Source organism: Rhododendron vialii, chromosome 12a (assembly GCF_030253575.1).
Source record: "Rhododendron vialii isolate Sample 1 chromosome 12a, ASM3025357v1".
NCBI classification, from domain to species: Eukaryota; Viridiplantae; Streptophyta; class Magnoliopsida; order Ericales; family Ericaceae; genus Rhododendron; species Rhododendron vialii.
In genome coordinates this window covers 23,478,217-23,500,319 of record NC_080568.1, presented here as the reverse complement: position 1 = coordinate 23,500,319, position 22,103 = coordinate 23,478,217, and the positions used below count along the sequence as shown (strand labels likewise).

The window sequence follows — 22,103 nt, the reverse complement described above, 5'->3', positions numbered from 1 at the left end:
TGTTTACAAGACATTTAGCTTTGCTTCATAATTCAGCCCTAATTATGAAAAAAATTGATGTTTTGTATATGCCTTTAACAATTTTGGATAGAGTGTATTTTTTATTGAGACCCTATAAAACTCATTTTAAATGAGGGGCTCAAATTATTTTTTAAGGCCCGAGATAGGTCAAAAATGTGTTTGTACGCCAAATGTGTTTGTACGCCATATATGTACATATGTGTATGTGCCTCTAACAAAACTGCTTATAATAACAGGTCTATTTTCGCACCTTTTGTCTGTTCGTTGGTTGTTTCCTTTCTTCTCTCTTCAGAGCTGGAGCTCGAAAAGAAGAAGAGTTGATAGAAAATCGAAAGCAATGGCGAAATCGAGCGCCGACGACGGAGAGCTCCGGCGGGCCTGCGAGGCGGCCATCGAGGGCACTAAACAGAAGGTCGTGATGTCGATCCGCGTCGCCAAGAGCCGCGGGATCTGGGGCAAATCGGGCAAATTGGGCAAAGGTCACATGGCTAAACCCCGCGTCCTCGCCATTTCCAGTACGCTATTCCTCTCTCTCTCTCTCTCTCTCTCTCTCTCTCTCTCTAAATATATATCTATGTGAATAGATTATATTTGCATGCCTGTTGATCAACTTAGTGATCTAAAAGCAACGAATTAGCAAGTCAAGTTATTGAATTGGAAACGTGACTGATATGTACAGTGTTTAGGTTGTGCTTTTCATTTGTTGAATGATGTCTGATACGATAGGAGATTTGCGACACTAAATGATAATGCCTACAACTCTCTCTCTCTCTCTCTCTCTCTCTCTCTCTCTCTGTTGCAATTAAGTGGTCTAACGTTAGCGCGCTCCAATTATGCTATGAATGAATTGCAAACAAATTTATTCATGGCCGTTCAAAAGAAGAAGAAGAAGAAGAAGTTATTCATGTTCCGCGTCTCTCTCTCTCTCTCTCCCTCTCTCTCTTAAGTGATTATCTAACATCTCAAACTTACTACGCAGTGAATCGCGAATAAATGAGTAATGTTTTTTATTGAATGGGAAACACAATCGAGTTGTTCAGTGTTTACTTATGAAATTTGCAATTGTGAATGATAATTGCTACAATTACAATCTCTCTCTCTCTCTCTCTCTCTCTCTCTCTCTCTCTCTCTCTATAGTATGTTTCTTATATGTGGTTATGTAGAAATTTCTGTTGATCAATTTAGTTATCTACCGGAAAATCGCGCTATTTTGTGAGACATTGTGGACAAAGAAGTTAGTAAAGTTATTCACTTGGATACGTGAATGATATTTACAGTGTTTGATACTTTTTGCTGAACGGAAGTCTGATACAATATGGAGTATGCAAAAATAAATGATAATCGCCTCTCTCTCTCAGTGGGGAATTGTGGGGTATGTTATGACTATTGCGAATTAGAAGAAAACAAACCTATGAGAAATTGAACATAGGAATAAAGATAATGTGGTTCCACCTAAGGATAAGCTTAAGTGTACTCGAAGGGTGAAGAACGAGAGAGAATTCACTATAACCAAGCAGTGTTCTAAATGGCGGCCGCCGAGGCCGCTAGGCGCTTGGAGGTACCCTACCGCCACGCCAATACCCCTTGGCGTTTGATTTGGCGCCCAGGGAGGTTTGGCGGTGTTTGGCGGCGGCCGCCTAGGCGGCCATGGCTGCCATGGCGGTCTCGGCGATTTGGCGCCCAGGGAGGTTTGGCGGCCGCCTAGGCGGTCTTGGCAGGCCTTGGCGGGGCTTGGCAGCATCATCGACGCCTTTGGAGGCCTTTGGCGGCCTAAAATGTATAGTATTAAATTAAGAGTTTTTTATGAAAACATCCCTCGAACTATCACCAATTTTTCTACTTCGTCCTCAAACTATCTAAACCAGCAATTTCATCCCTCAAACTATCCAAAACCCTTTTATTTCGTCCTTAGACTAACTCCATCCATGTTTTTAACGGAAAAGGGAGCATGTGCCAAGCATGTGACAAGGACCTGGGGGCATAATGGTCATTTCAGCCCCTCACAACCTTCTGGCGCCAAAATGTTTGGGTTTCCCTCTAATATCTGGTGTATATATACACATATAGGGCTATAAAAAACAGAGTATTGATTGACTTTTCTTCCTCTTACCTCAAATTCTCTCACTCATTTTCTCTTCCCCATCCCCAGCCACATGAAGACCCAGCCACAATCTTCATGTTCCTCTTCAAGCACCCACTATGAATACCCTGTTTTCTGTAAACTGTACAAGCACATTTACAATTATAACTTGACAATAAAAAAGTAAATAAGGTGAAAGAAAAATAAAACCAAAAATAAAAGTTCCTCAAAATGTGATTTTTATCATCACAGTAATGTATTCGAGTACTCAGGTCATTGTCTTTTTCCGTCAGTCTGAAACTTCTTTCCCAACAATAATGTATTCAAGCATTTTCTTTGCCTTCTCAACGTGTCCGTGTCCTAATTTTCTGAGAAATGACGTGTCCGCGTATCCGTTTCGTGTCGTATCCATATCTTGTATCTTTGTCCGTGCTTCTTAGATTCCAAGTGCAGCAACTAACAACTTCATTCCAAGTGCATATTCATACAAAATAATGTAAGTAATAGCTACAGCAATAACAAACACAAAAACTGCTCTAAACATCTCTCAAACAAAACATGTTCATAACATACCACATTCATAACATGCCACAAACAATTCAGGTCATAAATAGGTTCCAATATCTCTTAAAGGGCATTACCAAAACAAATCTTCAGTTCATGGTGAAAACAGACTAAATTGTGGGTCTCATAAACTACCAAGTGCATAATATACCACATTGACATTAGTTACAAAAACAGGCCAGATTATGGTTCTGATAATCTACCTACGAATCCCATATGCAACATGAATGGATTCCAAGACAAAAAGAAGCAAAACAGAGTTTCACTGTGCTCCAATAGAAGTAATGTTGGCGTTGTCATCTGAAGTGGCATCCACAAGGGCTCTTCCTCTTCCTCTTCCTCTTGTACTGGTGTATTGAACTGGAGTTGCATCCACAGGGGCTTTGCATGTCTTGGTGTTGTGCCCTTCTTTCCCACATCTTCTACATGACATTTTGACACCCCTTTTACTCAGCTTGATAGGATTCTTTGGAGGTTCATCTGGTTCCCTTCTCCTTGATTTCTTGGGCCTCCCAGGTTGCTTTGTAAACTCTGCAGGTAAGATTGGATCCTTACCAGACTTCTCCCACATATCAGGCCCATTGAGGGGGTGCATTATGTGCTGATAAGTAGCTTCAAAAGTGTGTTTATGGTACCATTCACTCACATAGTCCTCTGGCTGTAAACCTGATTGACCTATGACTGCTGTAGCATGTTGACAAGGTATTCCAGTGAGATCCCATCTTCTACAAGAGCATGTTCGTTGTTCTAGATTGACAGTGTGTTGACCACCATGGATCCACCTTGCTTCAAACTCCCCATTCCCACATGGATATATGTTAAAATCACCATACATTTTCTTCAACTTCTCTATCTTTTTATGTATCTTTGGACCCAAATGATCTACCCTTTCAGTTGCAAATTCTCTCTTTTCAACTAACCTCTTCATGAAGTAGGTTCTAAGTCTCTCCAACATGGTTAGTATAGGTTTGTCCCTAGCACACAATATGGCCTTGTTGAATGGTTCACAAAGATTGTTGAGTAAAATGTCACACTTGGGGGTGACAATAAAGTGTGACCTAGACCAATGGCAAGGGTTTCTATCTTGGTGAGACAACCATGTAAAGGCCCGTGGGTATTCTTTCTTTAGTTCTTCCATCAAGAATGTAAATTTTCCCACATAACTAGCCCTAGCTAAATTCCACATCTTATCATGTAAATCCTGACCTGGGAATCCAGCACTCTTGAAGTTGTTATGCAAATGCCTTACACAATGCCTATGCTCAATTGATGGTAGCAACTCCTTAATTGCATTCTCCAACCCCTATGAAAGAGAATAGCAGTAGTTAAAAAAGAACCCTGGTATTGCTCAACAGAGTGCCAGCCCATTTTGTATTATCATCCACATTGTCTTCGTACAATCTATCATCTTCATCACTCAACTCATAATCACTGTCATTAAATTCATCGTAGTTTTTATCAGAATCTGAGTCATCTTCAACCTCAACTAAAGTGCCACTTAACCCCTCTATCGTATCTATATTTTCAATGGTAATCCCACTCTCCGGAAAGGTCCCACAATCCCATTCCCAATTACCAACATTCACATCTAACAAATCATCAACAATGGAATTAGAGATCACAAGGAAAATCTCTACTACATTATCCTTAATCTGCCTTACCATTTTCAAAACATCATTATCAGTCCGCATAAGTTTGAAATCTCCATCGAAGTGTGAACTAGGGACCTTGCAGTAGATTTTTACTTCATCATTAATCCCTAACTTTCTACCAATTTCATTCAAATCAAAAAATGAGACCTTATCCCTCTCTTCATAGTCACTGTAGCTTATTCGTCCACCCACATAGTAATTCCTACCCCCTTCAACAGTCAAATTACCCCCATGGTGGACCTTGATTGAAAAAAAATTAGGGTTGAAATCTGTAATAGAAAAACACACGTTTTATTACTAATTAAACAATTAACATATTCCATGTGTTTAACTAAAGTGGGGAACCATCATTACACGTTTATAAACACACCTTTTATACTACAAATGCTGTAACAAAACTAATCAGAGCATATAATGGAAAAGAAATTTAAAAATTACTTTAGTGGGGGACCAGATCACAACAAAGGTGGGGGACCATCATGACTGATTTCGGACGACACAAACTGATTAAAAAACTCGACACAAATGGCTGATTTGGGACCACAAATTGCTTAAAAAAACCGAACATGCATGAGACTTAAATCCTCAATCAGAGCACATATTTTCATACATATTATACAGAAACGGACCCACAGACAACTAATTTAGTAAACCCATGCAACAAAACCCTGGAGTTTTTATCAGTTGGGAGTAGACAACTTACATTTGGGGACAAGGCCATTTCCTTCCCTCCTTAGCCGGTCGTCCATCGCCAGAAAAATCCACACCGAAGTGCAGAAAAAATCCTCTCCTTGTGCTATTCAATCTGGCTCTGCTCTGGATTGGAAGAAGGAAAGAAGAGAGAGAACGTGAGGTGGGTTTTTCTTTTGTGCGTAATGTAAAGTATGAGAGATAGAGAAGAGAGAAAGAATAGGGTTTTGTCGGATGGTGGGAGTAATAGACGTGAAATTCCATTTCTGCCCTTCAAAAAAGTCACATGCTCGGCACATGCTCCCTTTTCCGCTAAAAACGTGGATGGAGTTAGTCTGAGGACAAAATAGAAGGGTTTTGAATAGTTTGAGGGATGAAATTGCTGGTTTAGATAGTTTGAGGACGAAGTAGAAAAATTGGTAATAGTTTGAGGGATATTTTCATTAAAAACTCTTAAATTAATGTAGATCAAGTTTTGGAAGGGTATGGAGGAGAAGAATTAAAGAAAGGTGATGAACTTTTAACTTGGCATTAGGGATCTCCGATCTCGTTTATTTCTACTTATTGTCTTATTCAACTTATTTGCTAGTTGCTACTACTTAATTTCATTTGGGTTTGTACATTAAACTTTGCATTATGGTTATGTAGAACTTTGAACTTGTATTATGGATACATAGAATATGGTTTGATCGGATAATGGTTTGTTAAAAAAAAAAAAAAAAAAAACGCCGAATTGCTTGGCGGCGCCTAGGCGGCTTGGCGCTTGGAGGTGGGTCTCCGCCCTACTAGTGCCAAGCACCATTTAGAACATTGTAACCAAGGTGAGTTTACAAAGAGCTGGCTATATCCGTCGCTCTCAAATAAGCACCAATTATTAGGGACAAAACTTTGGTGGAACCCAAAGGTGAACAAAAACTTAGTGGAACCCAAAGAGAGACTCAAACCCTAGGAACATGTCCGTTTGTGTAGGAAAGAAAAAAAAAGACAAAAAAATCAAACAAACCGACGACCAAACGCATCGATTCCGTGTTCGCCCATCTGGAGGGAAAGAGCAGAGAGTTCTGCGCGAAACATGTAATTGACCGGTCGGATGGACGTGAATCCTGTTTGTACGCACCTGTATGGAAATCAAGGCAATCTTCAATGTGGTCTAACATCTACTCGCTCTAATTATGCTATGTATTGCGAAAAGATAATTAATTTGTGTTCTTCATTTGGAAACCTCATCAATCTTTGATAATTTTTGAGTGAATGAAGTCTGATACAGTTTGAAATTGCAGCGCCAAATGAAAATTCCAACAATCGCTTCTTTTTTTTGTCGTTGTTGTGCTTTGCTTCTTTGTGATGATTTGTGGTTTATGCAGCTAAATCTAAAGGACAGCGAACTAAAGCTTTCCTCCGTGTATTAAAGTATTCCACTGGAGGGGTCCTTGAGGTGATTCCTTACTATCTCTTTCAGTGTTTTGTTAAGAAGCACTGATATAGACAAGGGATATTATTCAACATGATCGGCACGATATTATGAATAACGAAGACAGGATTTGGAAGTATACGAATATGATAGCCAATTTGCTTCTTTTCATTGTTTGATATTCCTATATGTACGCATTCATATCACTAGTTTATATTTTCATGTTGTGAAATTTTACTTTTTAGATTCTTTGTATTGAAAAAGAAGGGAACAATGTCCTAATAGCTAGTTTATAAAGCTCAATTCATAATCAAATGCAGCGTTTTCGGCTCAGACCTACTAGATCAAAAGAAGGATTAAGGATGAATTCACATTGTTTTTATTTTATCATTTGATCGCCATTTTCTGTAAAATTTGCTACCTGTTTCATGTTTGTCTAAGTGATGGATAAGTCTGAGATGCAAGTGTCTGAAATGTGTCCATTGTTTTAACGAAATCAAAGGGGAAACGTTTTGGATGGATATCCCAGATGTGGCAGGAGTGCAAAAGTGTTTGGTGTTCAACACAGACACAATACTTCCTAAGAAGTCTACATACTTCTTATAATGTTAGTAGTACTAGTGATTGTTGTTGGTTTGCCCCATCCGGCTTGTTTATTTTGTTTAGGAGGAATATTTGGTGGGAATTCATAGAAGTTAAAAATAAATCTCAATGTCTGGTATCTGCAGAATACATCTGATACTCCTTAGAAATCTTATTCAATAGCTGATATTTTCCGTTCAATCCAATTTCCATCTGTAGCCTGCAAAATTATACAAGCTGAAGCATCTTTCAAAGGTGGAGGTTGTAACTAATGACATCACTGGATGTACATTTCTGCTGGTAATGTTTCATTACTTACATAGCCATAGGCAAGATTTCAATTCCAGGATCAAAAACTTTCGGGGAATGATTTTCACACTCCCCTTTTTACTAACCACACTCCCCTTTTTGTTTATAATGTGTAAAATAACCAAAATATCCTTAAACTTTGAACAAAAATCATTTTATTTGGATAACAACAAAAAGGAAATATTGAAAAGTGGAAGGTTGTTTTGGTAACTTCACATACTAAAAACAAAATTGGTAGTGTGGTTAGTAAATAGGGAGTGTGAAAATCTCTCTCCAAAACTTTACTCTGTTATTGGAGAAATGGATAGATCATATATGTTTTTGATGTTTAGTTTACTCGATAATTTATTACTTCCTCCGTCCAAAATAAATGTCCGTCCGCAAAACAAGAACTTAAAAATAATACAAATTTTCCAAGAAAAATTCAAACTTTTTTCAATAATTTACTAGTTATCCATGAGTTCTTTTAATTTATGAAAAAAGTTGGAATTTTTTCTTGTAGAGAGCGTATTTTATTTAAGTCCTCGTTTTGCAGTCTGGACATTTATTTTGGGATGGAGGTAGTAGTTGTTTCCCTCTCTGAACTTATTTTTTGCAATCATTTCTTGTGGCTGAACTTCATCTAGGGATTTGATAACCTTAGAAGCCAGAGTGTTGCACCACCTCAGTGGACGATGCGAAATATAGATGACAGGTAATTTAGAAGCAAATCTTGATCATGTATCTTGATGGTGTTATGCTAGATACGGACATGTATGTTACGTTTCGTGTGGTCTATGAGGTGGCTGTCTTTATGTTGTAGGAACCGTCTTCTACTTTGTATTTTAAACATCTGCAAAGACATTTTGGGTCGCCTTCCGAAAGTTGTAGGTATAGATGTTGTGGAGATGGCTCTTTGGGCAAAGGTGCGTATGATACGTTCTTAGTTTTCTGCCTTTTAAGTTATATTTCTTTTGTTTCATTTGTCATGAGATTCATCAATTTTGAGTTCTTCGTAGATAACTGCAACATGATCTTGCGTTAGGAGTAACTTGTAGTCTGTTCGTTGGCCATGTCATGTTTCCTTGTTTATCATTTTGAACCAATGTCTGTAAGAAAAAAAGATAGGATGGAATTGAATTTCCAACAACATTTTGTAAGCTTCATGTAGTTTTCTTGTTAAATGATTTGCTACTCATAAGTCATTGTTTCCAGTTTCAGTCTTTTACTTGTGGTTTTCGTAGGAAAATACACCCACAGTCACCACTCAAGGGAATCTTGAAGATGGGCCCGTTGAAGCTACTGTGACCGAAAGTGACTTGAAAGTTACTGTTGAAAAAGAACTTGTATCTCAAGCTGAGGAGGAGGACATGGAGGCCCTCTTAGGCACGTATGTGTTTTTTTCCTTGTCTGTAGGTAGATTTTGTGTGACTCTAGATGCATACGGACCTATGTGATTGCGCATATAACTGCAATAAAATGCACTCTTACTTTAGATATCTTAGATGCAGAACAAACTTCATTTTTTAACCATTAAACTTTTAAGAGTAAAGGACGACAAAAAAAACGGTGCGGAGTGTTTCTTCTCTAGCATACTGTGCAAAACTAACAAACGAGAAGTTAAAAGAAGTATATTGACAGTTTAGAAATCAGCTATGTTGAGATTCTTGAAGAACATCAATTTGGAGGTCTTCCGTTTGTGATTATAGGACATGCAACCACATACATTCATAATAGTGGAAATGTTAACTTAATTGCCCTGCTGTCGTTTTCCTTACTTTTCCATTCCCCACCTATCATTCTGTTCTTTCATTTTTTGATGTTTTTCTCAATTCCCGAGATGCAGCCTACTTTTCCAACTATCCTCTATACTCCCCATTATTGTCATTTGACCATCTAAATGCTGTACCAGAGATTTAAGCATGATATTGTGTACAGGTATGTAATGGGTATTGGCGAAGCAGAGGCATTCTCTGAGCGGTTGAAGCGAGAACTTCAAGCCTTGGAAGCAGCAAATGTGCATGCCATTCTGGCAAATGAGCCATTGATTGATGAGGTAACCTTTGTTTAAGATGTGTAAATTAACTTAACACGTATGTCGAGCACAACCCATTAATCATCTTGTCATGATTCTTTCAAACCCTCCCTTTGCCCCCTCCCTTTTTGAATTGTCGGTGAAAAGCTTTTCTTGGTCAATAGGAGCCTTCTTTGACATTCTTGTGTTTGGGCCTAGGGGAAACAAATAGACATATCATGCTTTGCCTCGGACTTTGATGCGGTATCATCTCTGGTTGTCTCTTATAAATTCAAGAATTATTGCTAACAAGTTATATGGTTTGGTAGAACCCTTGACATTGCTCTCCATCTCAAGCAATTCTATCTTGTTTGTCAATCTTTAGGGCTGCGATGCAATATTTCTTTAACAAATTTTGTGTCCAAGACCTGTAGGATAGCTATGTTCTTGGGGCAACGGCAATGATGCTTTAAATGGAAAAGTTTGAAAGCTAAATGTGGAAGTAGCCGTTTTCCATCTTTTTTTATTTTTTAATTTCTGGTATTTCCTCATGGTGATACCTTTAGGTTGGCTCTTTGATTGTTAATTTTTGGATTCTGCAGGTTTTGCAGGGGCTTGAATCAGCCACAAGTTGTGTTGAGGATATGGATGAATGGTTAGGCATTTTCAATGTAAAACTTAGGCACATGAGGGAGGACATTGAGTCGGTAAGATCTCTGCTTACAGTGATGCGAGGTGTTGTTTCTGTTGTGTTCCCATTAGAATTTTTTATTGGAGTTATGATATGTTTGTACAGCACCTCATACATAACTGAATGTACAACTTCATGTGCATGCATATATGTAACTAGACATTATCCATTTTATGCTGCATCCCTCTCCGTATCCTTGAGCGTTGAAATTATAGTTAGTGAAAACTATTCGTTTTCTTTCTACTCAGACTTGTTTAGATATCTACTTCATAAAGTATTAATTATAAAAGAGCGATTGTTCCAGTTTCCATGTTCTTCATGGTTTTATGCTTCATGTTAGAATAGTTGCTGTTATCACCGAATCTCCATTGCGGCCTTCACCTGTGATATTCATTCTTGTGATTTGCAGATAGAAACTCGCAATAACAAGCTGGAAATGCAGTCTGTAAATAATAAATCATTGATTGAGGAACTTGATAAGCTTCTCGAAAGATTGCGTGTGCCTTCTGAGGTGCCCCATAATGTCTTGATTGTGAAAGTTCAATGAGACATATTTTTGTCAACTTATTCAGTCTTTTACTTCTTGTGCTTTTATTTTTTTGTGCAGTTTGCGGCTTCTCTAACCGGAGGTTCATTTGATGAGGCACGAATGCTTCAAAATGTTGAAGCATGTGAGTGGTTAACTGGTGCTTTACGTGGTCTTCAAGTACCTAACTTGGATCCTAGCTATGCGAGCATGAGAGCTGTATGTCCCATCTCTCTCTCGTTCGTTCGTTTGTTTGTTTTTTTTTTTTTTTCCTGACTGCAATGTGTCTAAGGTGTGTGGAAATGCAAGAGATGACATGGACGTAAATCCATGTGAGTCCTAGGATTAAATTGTGCGTGAAGACTAGATGTTGACCCTTGTAAGGTTTACTTTGTGCACTATATTTCGCATTCAAACAATGATTGAGTTTATAGGACACAAGCTACCATGAATGAAAATTAACTGCACGAATCTGTCAATAAGTATGTCTGAAGCAATAACGTATATCCTATTTGTTGCTTTACTATAACCAGACTTTGCTGCACTAAAATGTTTACTTTTTGGGTTATATACCTGTGTAAATGGTAAAATATCATACACCCACGCACAGACACATTAATAATGCGCATCCCGATGCATCTGTGTGTTAATATATTATTGATAATCTGGAGATGATTAATACACTGTTTCTAGCACAGCAAAGGATTGTAGACTCCAAACTCTGAAGTGGTGAGATTTGGTCATTAAAGCCCATGCTATGTGTGTTGATTTAAGAAAATCAGCTCTCACAAATGGGGGTTCTTTGGGCATCCTAACAGATGCAGACATTGGACGCCATGTTTTTGCATGTTAACTGAGAAACCACATTGACTAAGATACCTGTTGGATCAGATTTTAACAAATATCTCAGTATAATATGCTACTACGTTCTTCTAGGGCCTTTGTTAGAGAGTGATGTCATCCATTTTCTTCCCCTTTACTCCTTTTTAATGTGTTAGGTGATTTCATAAAACTTATCTTTGACAATACAAGATTTTTGAATTGTTGATCTTCTACAAATTGGGCATTTAAACAATTAAGCAGGCCAAGTACCCAATAAGGCCTTTTTTTAGTCACCGGTTGCTTTATGTGCTGGATATGATTATGGCCCTTGGTATCATGTTTGATACTCCTTCGATTTTTTTTAAAAATACAAGTTCATTCTGGTTTCAAACTTTTTATTTCTTATGGGCATAGCATCTCATTTCTGCCTTTTTTTCTTTTCTGGCCTCCTTTTGATATCCCAACATGTGGACTACCTGATTATAGCAGCTGCTAGCTGCTGAACTCCCTGTTTGAGTTGACGGATTCTCTAGCCCACCAGCCCAACCCATATGTCTATGACTTGCATTTTTCTTCTTTCCCCCTTATCTTGGTTCCGCAGGACCACAACTTCATGTCATGCATTCATGAGTAGTGTCATGCACCTGTGAACAATTTGAAGGGCCTTTTCTTTGTTTCTTCTTCTTGGGAGTTTCCTAACTGAACATGAGAGTTTGTTCTTGCTCCTAAAGGGCACCGGATAACAGTTTTGACTTTGAGGTATCATCTATTTCTAAAGGTGGCAGATCAAACATTTACAGGTCAAAGAGAAGCGGACTGAACTTGAAAAATTGAAGTCTACTTTTGTTCGGAGAGCATCTGAGTTCTTGAAAAACTACTTTGCTAGTTTGGTGGATTTCATGATAAGTGACAAAAGCTACTTCTCCCAGGTATTTTAATGGGATGTTTCTTTATTGTTGGAACTTGTCGATTTTTTGGAACAGGAATCCTGAGTCCTGTTTCTTGCTTTAAACAGAGGGGACAATTGAAGAGGCCCGATCATGCTGATCTTCGGTATAAATGCAGGACTTATGCTCGCCTTTTGCAACACCTGAAGGTCAAATTCCCTATGAGCTGCCCAATTATCAAAATTATCAGTTGTTAGTCCTTATTTGATCCCCGTCTTTCCTTGGAATTTGCAGTCTCTTGACAGGAACTGTTTGGGCCCATTGAGAAAAGCTTACTGTTCCTCCCTTAATTTGCTTCTACGCCGGGAGGTCTGGAAAATAAACTCTCCATCAGTTTATGTTATAGTTACTCTGTCTTAGTTACTATCTTATATTCTTCCTTGTTCCACTTCCATCTTGAATTGAAGGTTTTGTGAGGACCCTGAAGTAAGCAACTGTGCATGTCTTCAGATTCTCACAGCAACATGTTTGCGATAAGGTTTTTTTTTTTTTGCCACATGCTCACTTTAGAAGCAAGCATAGTTGAATGAGAATCAATGAGGGTGTTGGCCTTGGGATTTAGGAGCAAATAACACGGCTTTGTCATCTGTAGTAAGGGGCCCTATTTTGCATAGTAGCGCTTAAGTTCTCGCCAAGGACATTTAGGCTTTACCTCGATACTCCTAGTGATGGCGTTAGTGAATCTGTTCTGCCTCAAATATGGTTTAGATTGATAGTAGTCTGGACTCTGGAAAGCATCATATTATAAACGTTGGAGCTGGGTATTCTTTGGATAATAAATTCAAACACACGCCCGCGCGCACACACGTGTATTCTTTGGATAATAAATTCAACCATCCATGGATATTTTGTGTAATTTAAACCTGACTGCATGCTATGCTTGATCTAGCAAATGTCAGAATGTAAATAGTGCAGTGCCTGAGGAACAAGGCATTGGATTTTCCCACATAGTAATTTATTAGTAAGTCAGGAATTTGTCAATTTTCTATATTTGGAAGTTTCATAATTGTCCACAGGCTCGTGAATTTGCAAATGAGCTTCGTGCTAGTACCAAAGCATCAAGAAATCCAACTGTATGGCTTGAAGCTTCCATGGGTTCCAGCCAAAATGTGAACAATGCAGACACTTCTACAGTTTCAGAGGCATATGCCAAAATGCTTACTATTTTCATCCCACTCCTTGTAGATGAGGTTGTGACCTTAATATCCTATTCACTTTCTGAACCCCAATTGATGTTTTATTTTATTATGTTCTTTTAAATTAATGATTATGTTCTTTTAAATTAATGACTGACAGCTCTTGAACTGCAGAGTTCTTTTTTCGCGCATTTCATGTGCTTCGAAGTTCCTGCCCTTGTACCACCAGGAGGTGTTGCCAACGGTAACAAAGCTGGATCCAATGATGACGATGGCAATGATGATGATCTGGGTATCATGGACATCGATGACAATGATGGCAAAACTGGTATCCTTTTCCAAAATAGCCCTCATCTCTTCAGTCTATTCAAAATTTCTTGTTTGTTTACCCCTGCTTATTAAATTTTGTAGGTAAAAATTCTGCAGAGCTGGCAGCACTAAATGAATCACTTCATGAATTACTTGATGGAATACAAGTAATGCTTGCATTATTTAATATATTTTGGGCATTAAATAGTATCAGTACGGACTATTTTTGTTATGTGTTGAAGAAAGGCCTCAGAATCATCCAATTTAGACAACACTTACAGAACTTGCACATCTGAAATCTTGGATACTTGCTCTATTTTTCTAGATGATAAACTCAGGCCAAGACTTGCACCTCATCTGTGACTTCACAAACACTATTTCAATTTATGGTTCGATATATGGAGCTTAGCCAGATAAATTGTGATGTAATGGGAATGATTTTGACTGAAGTCCAAATTCTCACTCTGTTTAGGAATTCTTTTCTCAATATCCATGGACTTTGGATTGTTTTTGTGATTCCCTTTAGGGAAAATTTCATATTAGCACCTGACCTTTCACGCAAATCACACATGGACACCTGATCTTAACAAAACATCACATAGACACCTGACAAATTAAAAAAATTATCAATTAAACCCCTATCGTTAACCTCCGTCCAAAAACTAACAGAAAACATGTTTCTCTTTCCAATTTTGCTACCCACACTGACTTTTTTTTCACATATTTTGCACAAATTTTTTGTGGGGTCTATTTTTGGGTCCCACACAAATTATCCGATCTGTTCACTAATTCTAAAATATTTTTTCAAGTGATCTTGCAAAAAATCAGCTCCATAAAATAAATGTAAGTGTATGATCCAATCGTACAACTTTTCATTCATAATTCTGGATTAAAATTTTGAATAAAAAGTTGTAAGATTGGATCAAACACTTACATTTACCCCGTTGAGCTGATTTTTTTACAGGGTGACGCAAAAAATATTTTAAAACTAATGAAATGATCGGATCATTTTTAGGGACCCAAAAGTGGGCCCCATAAAAAATCTATGTAATACTAATCTGTGTGGGTACACTGGGTAGTGTTAGTTGCTCTGGCAAAAAATAAATTAAAAAAAACAACTCAGCACTATGCGGGAAAGAAAAAAGGAAAATAATAACGCAGAAGAAAAGATTTGTGTTATAATTTTTTTTTTTTGTGGTGACCCAAAAGTGAACCAATCCGATCATTAATCTTTATTTATTTTTTTGCATGACCCTATAAAAAATCAGCTCAACGGGGTAAATGTAAGTGTTAGATCAAATCTTACAACTTTTCATGCAGAATTTTGATCCAAAATTCTGAATCAAAAGTTGTACGATTGGATCATATACTTACATTTATCCGATGGAGCTGATTTTTTGCAAGGGTTCTCAAAAGAATATTTTTGACATAATCAATTGATCGGATAATATGTATGGGACCCAAAAATGGGCCCCACAAAGAAAAAGTGCAGAATCTGTGAAAAAAAGTCAGTTCGGGTAGCAAAATTGGAGAGAGAAACATGTTTTCCGTTTGTTTTTGGACAGAGATTGACGGTTGGGATTTAATTGATGAGTTCTTTAATACATTAGGTGTTTATGTGACATTTCGTTAAGGTGAGGTGTCTATATGTGATTTGTGTGAAAGGTCAGGTGCTAATATGAAATTTTTCCTTCCTTTTAATTCCTGTTTAGATTGTTTCTTAACTTTGTTACTGTTGCTTAGCATCAGGCATCAGTGGATATACTAAATTCCAAATGTAACATAATCACCTCTGACATTACACCGATTTTGACGATTTTCTTTTGATGATTGTTTAGGAAGACTTTTGTGCTGTGGTGGATTGGGCATACAAGATTGATCCTTTGCGCTGCATATCTATGCATGGGATTACGGAACGGTATATTTCTGGTCAAAAGGCTGATGCAGCAGGGTTTGTGCGCATTTTGCTTGATGACCTTGAATCTAGAATTTCTACGCAGTTTGGCCGTGTGAGTTACATGCTTTTGGGCTGACTATTTTTTACTCTGCCTATTTATGAGGTGACTACATTGACCATCTTAGGTGTGCCTGTGTTGCAGTTTGTTGATGAAGCTTGTCACCAGATTGAAAGAAATGAGAGAAATGTGCGGCAATTGGGTGTCTTGTCATATATACCAAGGTGAACTTGATCTCATAGGTTTATGTTTTCTGCTAATTGCATGTTTCTTATGATTTGATGTATTCTCTATTTGGGCTCTTCCCCATTTTGGTCAGCTGTACTGAGAATAAGGGTGGGCAAGTTAGAGCATACGATGAAATCATACAACCAAAGATGTTTTTGAAATTTTGTAGGTTTATTATGTTTTAAGAAAAAAGAAGAAGCTGTACCTAGACTTCTAGAGCTTTTGATATGTTTCCACAGCGTCACAATGAGAATGCTCTATGTTCGCCTCTGTTTCCAGAGACGTGCTTTGTTTCTGCGTTGGGTCGTTTCCTGAGTATTACCAATAAGCAAAATGATTGCGAAGCTTGTTTGGTTCAAGGTCAACTATGAGATATATTGTTTTGATGGCTGGTTGTAGATCACCTCGTTTTTTGACAGAGGAATTTGGGTGTAGTACCTGGATCATAGGATGCTCTATTTTCATAATGGTTATTTAAGAAATTTTTTTAGTTGCTCCAACAATATAGCGAGTGTGTAAAACCTATCTCTGCATACTGATTGCTTGAGATATGATTTTACATACGATTGAGAAGGATAGTTTTTGGAAATAGCTATCATTCAGACAATTATTTTGGTGTTGAAAGTCCATCTGCAGCTGGCACTTGTTAATGTTGTTTTCTGATTCTTCTTCGATAGGAGATAGGTGGAGACAATTTTTGGAGGGTAGTAGGCCAATCTTACGTTGGTGGTTGTATATTGGTATTGTTCGTTGCTTTTCCCAATATCTCTTGTATTTGTGCAGATAGTTTTGTGGGAAAGAGGGAAAAGCTTTTTCGATTTTCTCCACATGTACACTGTTTTTACTTCATTCTCTCCTGTTCTGCCCAGTTCCTTGAGCACCTAATGAAATGTTTGACTCTGGAATCTGGATGACAACCTCGTACTTTTGTCTTCTATCAAGCTGATAAGTAAGATAATGAGAAACTCTTTCTTCTATAAATAAGGGAAAAGAAGAGATACTAAATTTTCCCAATCAAAATTCATCTTTCCTCATACGATATCTATCATTTAGTAGTATGCTTCATTGCTAGATGTTAGTTTGCTTCTCTGTTCGATAGTTTCAATCTTCGTTATTTATCAATGTAAATAAGGTTGCTATCACTTTTGCAATAGATTTGCAACTCTTGCGACCCGCATGGAGCAGTATATTCAGGGACAATCAAGGGATTTGGTGGATCAAGCTTACACAAAGTTTGTAAGTATTCTCATCTACAATCAATGGATTTGGTGGTACTTCATACAGTGATGCTTCCTTATAATTTTGCCGTAAAGTTGATTATGATCCACCTTATATGCCATAAACCATTTTAACCTTGAGCCTTTGCTCAGTTCCTGGAAAGGCTGGCAATGATATGCCAAATGCCTTCTCTATCTGACAAGGAAAGTTGTGTAATAAGAACTATTTAGCAAGGGGGGGGGGGGAAGGGAATGATGAAATGTGAGACACTATGGGGGGAATGATGAAATGTGAAACACTATTGGCTTTTCAATGGCAATTGAGTGCTGATGCTTTTGGAGAGATTAGGATAAGATACATCAATCGGGATATATGTTTCACGTATCGTTTACGTAAATCAACATCAGTAGGGAGGACCTCTGCGTGGATGTAGATACAAACGTTTTTCTACAGTCATTCACCTTCGTTCTGGTGTTAGTTTGTGAGTTTGGCTTTCAGCGCTTTTTCCTTTTCTCTTTTCTTTTGTCTGGATATGAAGCACCTTAACGAATCACGTGTACCTTGCAAGAAGCAAATACTATTCACACTAACAGCTGGCACAAATTGTAACTTTTGTTCGACAGGTGACCATAATGTTTGTGACATTGGAGAAAATTGCAGCGCAAGACCCAAAATATGCTGATATTTTGCTTTTAGAGAACTATGCAGCCTTTCAGAATAGGTACTCATCACAATTGAATTTGCATCTCAAAATTTGTATTTGCAGATATGAATATAGTGTCTGTTATAACTGTAACGACCCGCCCCAGCCGACTTGCTAACCATTCACCTAACCACGTGGCTCAAAAGGTTAACCTCAAGTTATACAGTAGCTGGTGGGATTTTCATTTATATTACATTTTCTTCTTCCAAAGTCCCAGTGTGGGACTCTTGGAATCTGGGGCTTCACAATCTCCCCACCTTGGTTGCAACGTCCCCGTTGCACCCCGTTGCATTGGCCCAGCAACCTTTACCTGGTGGCCATAGTGTGGCACTTAGTTTTGTACAGCACAATCAGTGGGGATGGTATTACAGTTGATCCACAGAAAATTGAGGCGATAATGAGCTGGCCAAGACCGACTACTGGAACGGAGGTTCGCAACTTCTTAGGATTGGCTGGATACTATCGGAAATTTGTGAAAGACTTTTCTAAAATTGCAAGGCCATTGACTGAATTAACTTTATATCAGTCATCTCTGGGGTAGCATAGCCAGCATTTGTGTTTTTGAATCATTTTATCTGCCAACATACTAACAAATTGATATGTGCAGTCTGTATGACCTAGCCAATGTTGTGCCTACTTTAGCAAAATTTTATCACCAGGCAAGCGAAAATTATGAATTAGCTTGCACACGTCATATCAGCATGATCATATATTATGTAAGTATTCCACCTTTGAAGTTCATTATTTTTGATTTGTTTTACTTTTACCTAAATTTCGGTATCTTGTTTGGCTGGTTTCCTTCTAAAATCAAATTCTAGTGTATGTAGTAGTATTTTCTGAAGCAGTATATTGGAATTGAATTTGATTGCAGCAATTTGAAAGACTTTTCCAGTTTGCTCGAAGAATTGAGGATTTGATGTACACAATCACGCCAGAAGAGGTCAGACCTGTAGTGTATGAATGCAATCCAGTATTGCCATTGACTATGTTTGCATGTTCTACTAGAAAGCTATAATACTAAAGTTAGGCTCGTCAGCCAGGATACCCTTCTGCGAAACCTTGTCTTGTAGGATTGGAACCAGTTTTGAGTGCTGGGCAGTGAATTTCACTTAGCTAGAAATTTGCAGCTATTTTGATTGGTAGAAGATTTTTAAGTATACTAAACGTGAATTTATTGTTTGTGTGGTCTTTGGGTGTTTATCACGAAAGGTTACAACTTACCCTTCCTATCCCATTCTTTGATGCATTTTGATCCCTCGGACATCGGGCACCCTCTCTTTGTGTCTACGATCTTTACCTAAACTTCACTTTTGCACTCCGTGCGGTCTTTTCTTCACAAAAAGGAAAAAAAGAAAAAGAAATTAACTTGTAATACGTTAAACTGGCTATGAGTGGTGCAGTATATGTTCCCCCGGCGTGGTGATCAGTACTCGGTACTCTTCTTCAGATTAACATTCACTTGTTATTTGTTGAAACTAATTGCTGAGCCATAGAGTGTTTCTCTTTGAAATTCAGATACCATTCCAGCTTGGATTGTCAAAAATGGATCTTCGTAAGGTGGTGAAATCCAGTTTATCTGGGGTAAGTTTGCAAGTTACCTTCTGTATCTCCTAGCTTTAGTTGCAATGGCGCTTTGGTGATGTTAATCTTGTGTTGTACAGGTAGACAAGTCCATCACTGTAATGTATAAGAAATTGCAAAAGAACTTAACCTCAGAGGAGTTGTTGCCATCTTTATGGGATAAATGCAAGGTACAGTCTTTTCTGATTGTGTGTTAATGCTTTTATAAGGTTTTTGCTTAATGGACGTATATTTGACAAACAACAATTTGGGGGATGGGATGGCTTTTATCTTCGTCATTTATTTCGATGAACCTTATTAAAAATGATGAAAGTTAGTGAAGACAAATCAGGGCAAAATTGTGAATAAGTAGATGTGACCACCCAAAGCAATATCTGAACCTAAATAGTGAATATTTATGAAAAGAGACCTCAAGTTGTCTGTTCACATATAAAAGCCTCAGTATAGTCTTATCATAACTCCAAGGAGTGTTGGGGTTGCTCTCTCCTTGGTTCTCAAGTTCGAAACCTCTCATGTGCTATGAACTCTTTAGAGGAAGTGAAGAGAAATAGTTTTGAGAATCTAATAGGACAAGAATGTCGATTGCTGGACCAAAATGTGGTGGTGGGTCATTTTTCTTTTGGAGCAAAAGATGTGGATAAGTGGGCAAAAAAATTCTCTAAATGATGTAAGATCCAAGATATGCTGTTTTTTCTTGGATGGTTTTTTGACCAGTAATAAGGAAAATCGCGTTGCTTGAGCTATTGCTTTTTTGGATGGAGTCTACGTTCTATCTGCTGTATCCCTATCTTAAAACAGTTTTCTTTTACGCTGTTGCTGCTTGTTTCCATTGTCAATGATTTGGTGATGCACATACATATGTTTCGCATCTAATCAAATTGTAATTGTTGCAGAAAGAATTTTTGGACAAGTATGATAGTTTTGCACAACTTGTTGCCAAGATATACCCCACTGAGACCATTCCTTCTGTAGCCGAAATGAGAGAGCTTTTGGCATCCATGTAGAGACTTGCTTCTGTAAATTACTCTTTCAAAATTATTTTCCTCTAGTCTTTGCCCTTATTTGATTGATTGGATAGGACATTTTTAGGTGTATTAGTCTGAGTTGAAATAGATCTTGTAACTCTACTGTAATGCAGTTGTAATGTATTGTTAATCTTCATTACCTTTTGATTTTGTACCTTGACTTAATTATAATTCAGTTGTAATGTATTTTTAATCTGTTCATTGCCTTGTGATTTTGTGCTGTGCTTTTTTTCTTTTTCTTTTTTTGTATCGATGCCTTTTTGGAACGGTTAGATTAGCACCCCCGTTGGGCCAAAGATTGGCAATTTTGTGCTGCTGTTGGTCTAGGTGCTGGATGTTTTGGCGATTTTGTGCTGCTGTTGGTGTATGTGCTGGAGAATTATGTTTTGCTTCAAACCAAGCAAACACTTTCCAGCCTGCCTCCCAGGCCCAGCAGGTTCTAGTACTATGATAGTGTTGAAAGAGGTTGGAATGAGACTCTGAGGCAACATAGTTTCGAGCTTGAACAATTTGGCCCTAGTATTGTGGCCCTAAAAATTGGTGACAGAATTAACGGACACAGTATCATCTTTTTATAGCTTCTTGGAAGTGAAGTTGCAACTTACAACCTTGCTCTTTCATATGCCAACTTCGATTAAATGGAAAGACAATATTACAAATCAATCACCAAAACATGAACGGAAGGTGACAATACACATGCGTTTGTGAATATTTTTACATATTTGAAGTTTATCCGTTGATCAGAAAATTACAAGGAAGCGTGAACTACAAAATTAAAAGTTACTCCCATTCATTTTTCACTCTCTTGCTAGTATCCGCATGGAGCGTAGCAACCAAGGTGCATGTTACTCCTATCATATAGAAAGCTATATTTCAGGGGAAATAAAAACAATTCAAGATTGCCACCTAAAAGGCTTTACTAGAGCGAAGATCTCCACCTAAAAGGCTAAAACTAGAACGATAACCAAGAGGAATTAATCAAGCTATAGTTTCTTATAATCCCCTCCTTAATCAAAGAGACTTGAAGATCATATCCTGCAAGGCTAAGACTAGAACAATAACCAAGAGGAATTAATCAAGCTATATTTTCTTTCCCCTCCTTAATCAAAGAGACTTGAAGATCATATCCTGCAAGGCTAAGACTAGAACAATAACCAAGAGGAATTATTCAAGCTATATTTTCTTTCCCCTCCTTAATCAAAGAGACTTGAAGATCATATCCGGCAACAATCACAATTACTTTGTTTGGAAAAAAAAACTAACACAAGAAATCGAAGATGAACCAAATACTCTGTCTGGAACCATTGAAAAGGAGGGAAAAGAAAGGAAACTAATTACCCCGTATAGAGCAATTTTAAACATTGGACATCATTTGGTTTTTTTATTTTTGGGGGATACTTTTTTTTCTTTAGGTTCCAAATAACAAATCCATTTCTTTCTTTCTGTAGGTTCAAAAAACAGAGCGTATATTCGCTATCTTGACAATCTGGGTTGCAGTTAAAATCAATAAAATAAATTGACCTCATCAAATTCTTCTCTTCAACTTTCTCCTCTTTCATTGCTTCTGCGGCAGGAACAGCAGAAACACCACCACCGCCATAAGGAAATGAAGCCAATTTCTCCCTTTGCTTTTGATGCTTATGTGGGCTATTTGGAAGCA

The 22,103-nt window shown here is 37.8% G+C and overlaps 2 protein-coding genes across 3 annotated transcripts; one reads left to right on the top strand and one right to left on the bottom strand.

Moving 5' to 3' along the window:
* Nucleotides 1-253: 253 nt before the first annotated feature.
* Nucleotides 254-20,644, top strand: LOC131310089 (exocyst complex component SEC3A). The gene is made up of 25 exons (XM_058336897.1): nt 254-536; nt 6,372-6,442; nt 7,220-7,300; nt 7,936-8,003; nt 8,112-8,214; nt 8,533-8,678; nt 9,227-9,344; nt 9,905-10,009; nt 10,403-10,504; nt 10,601-10,738; nt 12,142-12,270; nt 12,357-12,437; nt 12,523-12,597; nt 13,305-13,478; nt 13,599-13,752; nt 13,836-13,900; nt 15,572-15,742; nt 15,833-15,912; nt 17,071-17,152; nt 17,758-17,855; nt 18,445-18,553; nt 18,709-18,777; nt 19,353-19,418; nt 19,499-19,588; nt 20,312-20,644. Exons 1-25 carry the CDS (start codon nt 359-361, stop codon nt 20,420-20,422), a joined length of 2,664 nt encoding a protein of 887 aa, XP_058192880.1. The 5' UTR covers nt 254-358; the 3' UTR covers nt 20,423-20,644.
* On the bottom strand, nt 2,621-5,437 carry LOC131310090 (uncharacterized). 2 transcript variants are annotated; one of them, XM_058336898.1, is made up of 3 exons: nt 5,021-5,437; nt 4,164-4,586; nt 2,631-3,073 (listed from the first exon to the last, which is right to left on the bottom strand). In XM_058336898.1, exons 1-3 carry the CDS (start codon nt 5,064-5,066, stop codon nt 2,928-2,930), a joined length of 615 nt encoding a protein of 204 aa, XP_058192881.1. In that variant the 5' UTR covers nt 5,067-5,437; the 3' UTR covers nt 2,631-2,927. The 2 variants fall into 2 exon arrangements, 1 of the variants encoding a protein (XP_058192881.1); XR_009195116.1 differs by lacking the exon at nt 4,164-4,586 and having other exon boundaries at nt 2,621-3,196.
* Nucleotides 20,645-22,103: the final 1,459 nt, after the last annotated feature.